The sequence below is a fragment of the Solanum pennellii genome, chromosome 3 (assembly GCF_001406875.1).
Source record: "Solanum pennellii chromosome 3, SPENNV200".
Classification (NCBI taxonomy): domain Eukaryota; kingdom Viridiplantae; phylum Streptophyta; class Magnoliopsida; order Solanales; family Solanaceae; genus Solanum; species Solanum pennellii.
In genome coordinates, this window is record NC_028639.1 from 32,134,872 (window position 1) to 32,146,246 (window position 11,375).

Below are 11,375 nucleotides of genomic sequence, written 5' to 3' on the forward strand. Positions count from 1 at the left end.
GAGGTTTATTATTTGATTTGATTTATAAATTTAAAAATTCAACACAATGGTTTTGGTTTGGTATTTAAAAAATCCAACCAACCCGTGGTTGAAAAACTCGAAAAAAAATCAAATTTTATTAGTTTGGTTTGATTTATAAATTTAAAATTTTTATATATATGGTTTGGTTTGATATTTGAAAAACCCAAACCAATCCGGTCATGTACACTCTTAATTTATAGTCTACAAAGAGTAGTATGAACAATTGATTTTTTGTTTCTTATGTGAAAAGGCATGATCTTTCCAAGAAGTCACAACTCTTTGGAAAAGTCACAACTTATTGAAAAAGTCATTTCTATTTGAAAAATTCACAACTCTTTAGAAAGTCACAATTCATTGAAAAATCACAACCCTATAAAAAAGGTCAGAACTCATCGACAAGTTAGGAGTTCATGCTTCTAAGGTAATATAGATATAGATGATATGATGATATATAATGTGATAATCCATTTGAACTGGTGGATCTGGAAATCCTGCCGTTGCCTTAGTATGTGATGTTTTAACGAATGCACTTCTTGAAGTACTATGATGTTGTTATACCGTATTTGAAAACTATCCTTGGAAATGCAATGTATAGTCCTTTATCGCATAGAGTGCATAACTTTGATATGATTTCTGCATTTGACTCGGCCCAGGTACTTTTTACTTCGATGTTTTATTAATCACATGTTGTGTAGTTTTTAGAATGTCATTCATTTATTTTACACAAATGTCTTTAATTTTAATATCACACAAAACCTTAGCTTGTGTAGGATTTAATTAAACCGACACAATATTCACAATATATTAAAATGATTATAATAAAAAATAACGAAATCAAAATTAACGGACAAAAATCCCAACTTTTCAAAAATAAAGATAATTATCGATAAATTACACAAAAATTGCAAAACATGTATTTTGAACTATTTAATGAATAAAATATTTAAAGGCATGAACTTTAAAAATATCAGGCCAAAGTTTGATGTCAACATACGGCATTTAATCAGGTAATGCTTTGATAACATATAAGTTAAAGGGCATGTAAGCTTACTTAAGTTAGATTCCAATTTCCAACCTTCTTTCTTTTTTTGAGTCGTGTTTCTTATGAGTATTTTAATGGATAAGAGCGTACAAAAATAGATCATGCATATCTATACCATAAGTAGCTAAGAATATATCTATGTGCAAAATCTAATTTTAACTTAGATTGCTAGGCCAATTGCTCAACTTTCTCCATTTGACCCTAGGTCTAAATTACACATTTCTAACTATGAAAACTCAGTACTTCATAGTTGTAATTACACCAAATTTGAGTATAATCTCAATATTAGTGTAGGAAATCATTACCTTGAATTGTAGGTTGAATCTGCTCCTCATTTTATATCCAAACCAAGGACAGTTTACCCAAAATCTTCAATATTGGTTGTTAGTTTCATTCTCCATTATTACTTGTTTTCATTCCACAGAGCTGTGTTTTTAATATTTACATGATATAGAACTCCCACACCAATATGAAGCTGGAATGGGAAATTATAATGGTTAGTCAATGAACCTAAGTCCTGGCAGCCTGAAGCATTTCAACAATAAGTGCCTTCACATCCCTGCAAATTTGATGTATGGAAGATTTAGACTGGAAACACAGTAGTAGGCATGTCAAAATATAGCAGACGTAACACACTTTTTTAGGACCTCAATTTATACGAAGACGGTGACTATAACCAAAGCAATGAAAAATAAAGATTTAGGAGAAACTGAATATGGGGCTCTTGATGATTTGAGAAAATTCCCCAAACAAACTTCCACTTAGTCCTTTGAAGATTGAAGACAAACCGAGGAAATCTTAGGCACTATGCTCATTTATGCAAGTAGATTATACTGCAGCTTGGTCTAAACCATGAAACATAAATAGGTCGTTTGTTGAACACGAGGACAATTCTCCCTCTGTCCCAATATTAATCGTCACATTTTCCTCAAGAAATCATAAACAAAAAGTAGTATTTTTTACTACTTTACACTTGATCAGTCTCCAATAAATTGCACTACATTTAAGAACAAAACTAAGCTAATCTTATTTCAAGAACATTTAACACTAAGGGTAAAATGAAACAGAAAAAGTTAATTTCATCTTAATTTTGTAAATAACAAGTAAATTGGGACAAGCATTATTAGTAACCTTGACAACTAATATAGGACGGAGGGAGAACTAATTTGTGATCATCAAATAAGTATTATTTTTATTTCCAATAATGAGATAATTCAGAGATTAGTTTCATAGTTCCTCCTCCATCCCAGTAAAATTGAAATCATTTTTGATCCAACAATTAAAACTAATATAAACTACGAAAACTAATACATTTTTATACATTTTAAACTTCGCTTGACATCTTACCAACTAATTATTCCACCTTTCACATCTCAAAGCAACAACTACTCCCTCTGTTCTGTTTTACTTGTCATTGTTGGACTTGACACACCCATTAGGAAAACAATAATTGACATTACTATTTTACCACACTATCTCTATTAATTTATGTTTAGTATTAGGTCTTGAAAAATGATTTGGGAAACAAGTAATTTATGCTAAGGGTAAAACATGGGAAAAAAATTGTCTTTTCTTGATAAGTTAAAAGTGATAAATAAAAATGAAAATCTATTTTTAATATAGCCGAAAAGTAAAAGTGAACATAGAGAATACTTTAAACTTACCTTTAAAAATCAGTTAAAACAATTTATTCAAATATTTTACTCCTGATAATAAAATTTGCCGAATTAAGTCTAGTTATTGGAGCAAGGGGAGTATATCTCAAGGATAAGTCAACTATCCAAAAAAACTTCAAAGCTGACAATGTCACAGCAAAAGGAATCCACAGAGACAATCGAAGAATTTTTTATAGGAAAAAGAAAATGTCATGCCTCCATAATTGATCATTACTTTTTGAAATCCAAATGTAAAGGTTTATTTCACATCTACATGGACAATTTTAACAATCACATTATTTAACAAACCTGCAGGATCACTTGGGTACACTGAGGCGCAGCAACAGGGTCAAACAGTCCCCAAAACACCTGGATGAGTATGTGGCCCAAAGGCCAAGAAAGGACCACCTACCCCCTGCCAAATACTGCTTCACATATTGCACCAGCCATCAATAAAGATCCAGATCAAGATCCTCCTATATAATAACACAGGAGCTCTAGAAAAGGGCATGGATTTACTTCCATCTTTATTTTCTTAGCTAAAATGTTAACAACCTGCAACCCTTTTCTACCCTGCCCAAACCTCACTTGTGGGATTTCACTGGGTATGCGTTGTTGTCTATCTTTTGCTCTGTTTTCCCTATAGTTGAGAACTGCTACCATGTAATTTATCCCTTGTCAGATGAATATAATTTTGAATCGTTCCATTTGGTGCTTTCATTGAACCTCCTCTACCAAGGGTGATGGTGCTCCCAACACACGTCTGCGCACAATGGACAAGGCCGTCAAGCGGCTGCAAGAAACCATTGATTCTCACACTAAGACTTTTGAGTCAATTAACTCTACACTTCAAAAAGATTATCTCCCAAATTTCCACCCTCTAGACCCAGAATCAGAACATCCAGCCCCCAAAGAAAAAGACCAACAACCTCTAACCTTAGTTTTCTTCCATCCCACCAACACAAATTCTTCTATCAACACGTTTCTCCACCCCCCTACGCTCAGTCGTTGAACCCACTGCAACAGCCACCCTTGCTATAAACCAAAACCCTTTCGACCCTCTTCATAGAGATACCAACACCCATGGATCTTAGCCCGTTTTGACGGCCAGTTAGCTGAAAGGGTTTCCCAAGCAAAGCAATACTTTGATGCCTATAAAATTCAGGATGAACCTTGTCTTGTTCTATCTTGAGGGCATGGCTAGAGATAGGTATCAATGGATATATAAGAACCATCAACTGATTGTCTGGGGATGCTTTACCAAAGCTTTGGTAATTCGTTTTGGTTCACCAATCATTGAAGCATCGGAGGGGGTTTTGGAGAAGTAATGAATGACATCTACCCCGTCATTGAGTATTTTCTCGGTTTGGGCAGCTTGCAAATCACACTACTGATGCTTCTCAGAGATGATGCGTTATTTCTTCTTTTGTATCTGGGCTTATTCCGGTGATCAAACTGATGTTTAGCATTTAGACCTACAGACATTCATGAGGCTATTAGTTTGGCCATGTTACAGAGCAGAAACTATTGGCCCAAGTTAAAAAACCCAACCTGCCCCTCCTATCACAAAATATTATTTTTCTTACCCAACCCACCAGACATTGCACCACTAATCAACCCCACCTCTTTCACCCTTTTCTTCATTTGCTCCTGTAGCTTCACTTTCACTTCACCTTTCAGGAAGGCCTGCTTCTTTTTTCGTGAGCATTTGCTTATCCCCCCCAATCCAGCACTAAAACATTTGCTCTTGGAAGAATGAAATTCTTCTAAAATTGGAGGTCATGCTGGTATTATGAGGTCTTTTCAACGCCTCTCATCCAATTTTCATTGGGCAGGTATGAGCAAGGATGTCAAGCAGTTTAACCTAAATTGCTAGATATGCCAGCAAATGAAGGCTACATGTTTGAAACCAGCTGGATATCTTCTTCTACTTCCTATACCAGCTGCAATTTTTGAGGATATTTCTATGGCTTTGGTCACTGGTCTCCCACCTTCTCAGGGACGCAATCATTCTATTAACCGTGGACAGATTGTCAAAACATGGCCATTTCATTGCCTTCCCTCCGAAATTCACTAGTCACAAGTTCATGGAAGTGTTTACTTTATTAAAAAAAAAAGTCTGTGGAAGTGTTTGTCCAAGAATACATCTCATTACATGGCTTTCCTTTATCAATTGTTACAGGCCACGAACCTATTTTCTTGACTGATTTTTGGGCTGAGATCAATTGACTGAACGGACCTAATTAGCTAAGAGCGCTGCTTATCATCCGCAACCGAATGGAAATACAGAGGATCTCAACAAGTGTCTTTGAGATTTTTATCCTATGTTTTGCTGCGGATGTCCCTACTACTTGGTGGGGTGAGTTTCGATACAACAACATCATACCAACATAGCTTTTAGCTTACTCCTTTTGAGATTGTTTATGGCCGGCCTCCCCCAACAGTAGCTCGATACATCATAAATCACACGTTTAATCCAAATGCGGCAGAGTCCCTTTGTCGCCAAGATGAAACATTGGCCCTCTTGAAGTCCAATTTGCAGGCTGCCCAGGAACGTATGAACCAGAATGCAGACAAGGACGCAAGACGCAAGCCTCAGATTGGAGATTGAGTGTATGTTCGATTACATCCCTACAGGCAGCTCTCTCTTCGCTTTCAGTGGCAAACCAAACTCAGTTGAAGGTTCTTCGGGCCAGTTAGGGTCCTCCATCGTGTGGGTGAGGTTACAAACTGGACCTCCTATCTTTCTCCAAAATACAACCCCGTCTTTCATGTTTCGGTTCTGCAGAAGTGTTTAGGGAACCCTAATCAACAGGTTACCCCCTTGATCTTATAAACAAGACTCCTCTTTGATGCTCACACCTGAAGACATTTTGGAGTAGCTCATTGTCACAAAGTGAGGACATCAGATCATCCAGTTCCTGGTCAAATGGCAGGGCTTGCCTCTGAATGAGGCCACCTGGGAGGACCTTCCTGCACTCACAGATCGTTTTCTGACTTGAACCTTGAGAACAAGGTCTGTCTTCATGGGGGCCGCAGTGTAACAAGCCTGCAGGAACACTTGGGTACACTGAGGCACAACAACAAGGACAAGCAATCCCCAAAATACCTGGATGAGTATGTGGTCCCAAAAGACAAGAAAGGATCACTACCCCTGCCAAATACCGTACCACATGTGGCACCAGCTGCCAAGAAATACCCAGATCAAGACCCTCCTATATAAACAGCACAGGAGCTCTAGAATAGGACATGGAAGAACTTGCATCTTTATTTTCTTAGCTAAAGTTTTAGCAATTCGGAGTCAGTCTCCCTTTTCTATTATCTCATTTCGTCTATCTTTTTCTCCGGTTTCTATGTTGAGAATTGTTACCTTGTAACTTCTCCCTTATCAGTTGAATATAATTTTGTTCGTTCCACATTACCAGCTGTTTTCATTAGAAATCAGTTGAACATGTATGATCCTACATGTGTACTCAAAAAATTCTTTCCACCCAGAACACACTAGTAAAGACATTAGATCTTAAGCCAGACCCAACCCAAAAGAAAACAAGAGAAAAAACAGCATATAATAAAAAAGACATTGCATCAGAAAACGGGAAGAGTAAAGGAAGCAAAAAAAGGAGATCAACGTGAATTGTAAACTCCTATAAAAGAATTGCGATAGAACTTTGAAAACTTACTTTCTGTCTACAGCACGTCTAGGGAATGGAACTCGAAGCTTCAAATCAGTGTCCTTGTAGCAAGCCTGAAATTAAAATCAAAGTGCAAGTATATAGTCCATGCCAAGCTTGAAAGAAAAAAGCACTTGTCATAGCTGAACAAGAGAAAATATTTCTGTTCACTTCTCAACTAGGCATTTCTTGGCATAACTGCCAATTTCCTTAAAAAAGGTTACTAGCAAGTTACATATTTTGAAGTAGACAAACTCACAGAATATCACAAGTGCATATTTCTCCACTACGTATATCTAAGTGATAAAATAATTATAGAAAAAGTTACAACAGACATGAATCAACAACAATGGAGATGGAATAGCAGCCTCACCTTGACATTAAAACCAAGACTGTCTATATCCAACATGTACGCAAAGTCAACCTGAACAAAAGAAAGTCAATGCAGCTTTTTACTTTGGGAGGAGATAACACCTTGCACTCCATGTCCAGTAAAACTAAATTAACTATAACTAATTGACAGTAATGTTAAATGTCAATGGACTGCCAGAAGCAGATAAAATCATGCATCATTTCCCGGCTTCATATCCTCAAAAGCTCGGACATATCATACATGGGGCAGCTATATGTTATATTTATCAGCTGCTGGAGAAACAAGTTATCAGCACCTTGGTGGAATATTGCATCCCATGCATTTCCAATCCATTTTTTTTTTTTTTTTGAAAAAAATCTTTTGGGTGTTAGCTCTAGTCATTTGTTAATTAGGCATGAGTTTGGACATATGTATTTTGCTATAAAAGAAAATTCCCAGGTTGTCCCGTGATAAATGAGTTTGCATCTTTGCATTTCCAAGCCCTGTGAAAAATCTTATCTTCCCGTATTGGCTCTATATTTAATTACCTTTTCCTTTTTTGGATTTCATCATAATTCCTGGTAAAACAAAATTTCCAAGATCCATGAACAAGCACCATTGCAGAAAAAATATAAAGAAGTTCTGAAATGTACCGGAACTGATGTTGCGTGCTGCACAATCAGCTTGGTGTCCTCCATATGATCTTTATTCATATGTGACTGATCAAAAAGTAAAAGCAATAAGAGAACTACTCTTATTCATAAAAGAAGAAAGCATAACATACACAATGAACATCAGCATTTCTATACCGTGATTGGCCTTGAAAATTGGTATATTGGATCTACTTTAGCTGTTCGAAACTCCTCTTTGCTAAATTCTGTGAGGAGTTAAAAGAGGGATTTAGTACAAGAAAGAAGTACAAATATTGCATTGAGAGAAACTAAATAAATGACAGATCTAGCAGTTCACAATTGGTCACACTCTCAGTTTCTCGAATACTATGCTGGTGGAACCTGAAATCTAATATGATTCATCAATGGGATTGTACAATTTAGTAGCAAGAAGCCAGATGTATGCTTACCTGCTCTTATTCACCCCATAAGGTGCGAGGAGCAAAATAAGAGGCCCAAAATCAAATATCAAGTGTGGGAAGGAGGAAAATGCGAAGTGTTATGTGGAGTACGGGAGAGCGACAATAATAACAAAAGGAGGCAATTCCAGTAGTCAATACTCAACACGAACCTCCAGATCCCAATATGGCAGTTGCAACGCCCAATACGTAACGTACAATTCTGGGTTCAATGCGCATGAAGTGGAAGTCACCAAAGTCAACCTTCACAAAGATTCAGTTATTACATGTGATGGAAAAAAGAAGGAATATCTATTGTGAAATGCATGATGCCACTGAATAGAAAGAGGTGAAACAAGTTACCCAAAATGCCTTAGGATGCCTAGCCAAATATGTGGCTCGAATACCTTCTTTCTCTGTTTCCGGTACCTATGATATCAATCAGAAAAATAAAGAACAAACTGACATATATTTCCCGTCAAATGAAGAGGGAGGGAGAGAGGGGGAGGGAGTTGGGAGGGATGGAGGGAGAGAGATAGATAGAGATAGATAGATAGATAGATAGAGAGAGAGAGAGAGGAGTGGGGGGAGGGAGATCATGGAAAGAAATTTCTCTCAAAGTGACAACTTACAGGAACAGCATCACCATGCACTGTAATTACTAAGTCAGTCCTATCTTCAGGATCTCTTGCAACAAGCAATGAGCATCTAGAAGTAGCTAGGAGATCCTGCACTAATCACCAGGTTTCATATCAAAACCTACGTTCTGAAAATGAAGAAAGGGAAGGGCTAAACGAATTCTGAAAAATACAAATACAATAAGAATACTACAGAGACAACATTTTCAGGATATCAGCGCTACATTGACATAAGAAGATGAATATTGATGTCAGCACTTTTGTTCTTTTAACAAATTCAAACAATTATCTTGAATAGCCTTTGAATTGAAATCCAAACTAATACAAACCCCATAATAAGGACACAGATTTTTTTTGAAAGCAGTAATCTTTTTTTTTTTGTTTTTGAAATCAGTAACTTAAATAAGGACACAGATTTGTAGAACTGAAGTTTCTATTATCCCAATTTGGTAAATACAGAAACTAAGGCACAACTTTAACCACCAGAGATGACAAAATGAACCTTGGTGTGAACAGCCAAGTTGCTAACGGCTAATATTGGAGATCCATAAGTATCACATGCAAAATCTACCATGGAAGCTGAAGGATAGCCCTCATACTTCTGCAACAATAAAAAAAATTGTGGGAACAAGGGCGTCTTGCAATAAAATCCACAGTTAATTGTAAAACTATGGAGCAATAAGTAAATAGCATTCAGATGAAAGATAAAGAAAAACATTCAGATTATACTCCAAACATGTTCATGTTTCATGCCTAACACAGTTTGATAGAAAGGAGAATTTCATAATTGGGCCCAAGATAGGCACCGACACTTCTGTTAAGAATGCCCTTTGAATCACAGTTGTGGCTATCAAATTGTAACAACATGTAGGTTCCAGATACTTGTTCATCATTCATTTACTTACACTGCATAATACTAGAGAGTGTATGACTGTATATATGACAAATCATCAACTGTCAGGTAGTACAGTGGATGTTTCTTTCATAAAATTGGGTCAATTGAATAATCCTTCCATATTATCTAGAAAAGAAGAGGGATTTACATAACCTTGGTCAAAAAAGTACTACTAAGAGGGAATATCTGCTTTAAAAATCTCTGTCCTCGCCCCAAAGTACATATAGTAATTAAAAACAGTTCTTCCTTCAAGTATATCAATTATGTGCTCAATAAACATAACATTTCAACAATTATATGAAACAATCTAGCTGTAGCATGTCAGTCTTATTCAAGATAATAATGTACCGGAATCACAAATGAGATCCATGATACACTATATGAATACCTTTTTTACTGTTTGATAAGCTGATATACTATATGCATTCCTAATATGTAACTATGTTCTCCCTTACATTGTGCATATGTATTATGTACTATCAATTACTCCTCTTTTGTTAGTCTATGTAATATCAATTACTTATAATTTTTCCAATTTACAATTTAATAAAGATGGTACATTAAGAGAATAGGAGATACAAAATTGATCATCTAGCCCATATAACAACAAGTCCAAGTAAAAAAAAAAAAAAGCAAATATGTGATAAAAGGTTGAACCTGAGAGAAAGTAGAAAGCACACCACGGAGGCTATAATGAAGAAGTGTTCTAACATCTTCAATAGGAGATAGCCTAGCAGCCTTCTCCTGAAACAATTCAAAATCACAATACATTCAACTGAGATTTGATTCCTCTATGCCTAAACATAAACACCATTAAAAGATAATATTTACACCTGATGAGCTTGAATCAACGGAAAGATATCAACCTCATCACCAGATGATACATTCTGAACAAAACAAAAACGAAACTTCAGATTAATATTGATCAACACAAGTATTTGAAAATTGATTAAAAAAAATACTAAATCTGGGAAAAAATTAGTCAACCTGAGAAGCCATGGCGAGAAGAGGAGAAGTTGAGGTTAGTGAGGAAAAGGATTTAGATGGAGAAGGAGAAAGAAGGTAGTTATGAGTAGCATTGTTGTTGAGATTAGAGTAAAGAAAGCGTGAAAATGGGTAAAAGGTGCCTAAAGGTGAAGGAGCTAATACAAGAGTGTTCATCTTTGACACTCAAAAACTCCCTCGACCCTCTCCAATTCTATCCGTCTGGCTACACCTGACTTAGCTATTGCTCCAAAATCTAATCCACCCCCATTTTTTTTTATGTACCACTCTTAGGACTAGGTGTGTCCATTTGGATACGCTAATCAAAATTTCTATCAAATTAATTGAATTAAATTTTTTACATTAAAATTAAATTAATATAACTCAGTTTGATTTGATTGTTCATTTATTAATCATAAGCCAAAATAAAAGAAATGAGTACCTTGCACACACCTTTCTATCGAGTACCTTTTACCTCCTATCAATACATCTAGGTAATATTTTACTTTATAATTGTAGTGTCGAACTAGCTTGTGGACATTTCAACCTTGTACCTCACATTATGCAACTGGACAATATTCTCGCTACAACATCTTAGGTCTATGACCACACTAAATCTGGACAACGCTTGCAAAATGTTGTCTAAAATAATTTTAGGGACGCATAACCCAGGTATTTAACACTTTATAAGCGTTGTTAAAGTATGATATAATTGGCAATAACTACTTACATATATGGTCACACTTTTAAAGTGTCCCTTTTTATAATTATAAAAAGGCTAAATGGTCTAGTGGACCCTTGTACTTATATCTATTTGTATTCTGGACCCTTTTACTTATCATTTTGTCATTTGGACCCCTGAACCCATCTAAACACAACATTTTAAACACAATTTTTGATGTGATATGATGTGTGTTACACGAACACGTACACATTTGGCAAAAAAATAAAAAAATAATCCACATGAATATTAATATGAAAAGAACAAAAAAAAAAAAGAGGGGAGTCATCTTCTTCAAACCCATCCCTGCCCCCCCCTGCCCCCCCC

The 11,375-nt window shown here is 36.0% G+C and overlaps 1 protein-coding gene across 1 annotated transcript; it reads right to left on the reverse strand.

Annotated features, from left to right (window-relative positions):
* Positions 1–1,184: 1,184 nt before the first annotated feature.
* LOC107015242 lies at positions 1,185–10,504 on the reverse strand. The gene is made up of 12 exons (XM_015215450.2): positions 10,331–10,504; positions 10,177–10,230; positions 10,001–10,087; positions 8,951–9,049; positions 8,443–8,538; positions 8,174–8,239; positions 7,984–8,074; positions 7,551–7,618; positions 7,395–7,460; positions 6,763–6,813; positions 6,399–6,463; positions 1,185–1,622 (listed from the first exon to the last, which is right to left on the reverse strand). Exons 1-12 carry the CDS (start codon positions 10,502–10,504, stop codon positions 1,574–1,576), a joined length of 966 nt encoding a protein of 321 aa, XP_015070936.1. The 3' UTR covers positions 1,185–1,573.
* Between the last annotated feature and the right edge of the window lie 871 nt (positions 10,505–11,375).

Excerpts from the sequence above, each read along its gene's own strand:
- LOC107015242 (XM_015215450.2), bottom strand. The coding sequence starts at position 10,504 with ATGAACACTCTTGTATTAGCTCCTTCACCTTTAGGCACCTTTTACCCA. Across the intron at positions 8,240-8,442 it reads TGCATGGTGATGCTGTTCCT|GTACCGGAAACAGAGAAAGA; the intron begins GTAAGTTGTCAC and ends TTGATATCATAG. Across the intron at positions 1,623-6,398 it reads AGACGTGCTGTAGACAGAAA|GGATGTGAAGGCACTTATTG; the intron begins GTAAGTTTTCAA and ends TCAAATTTGCAG.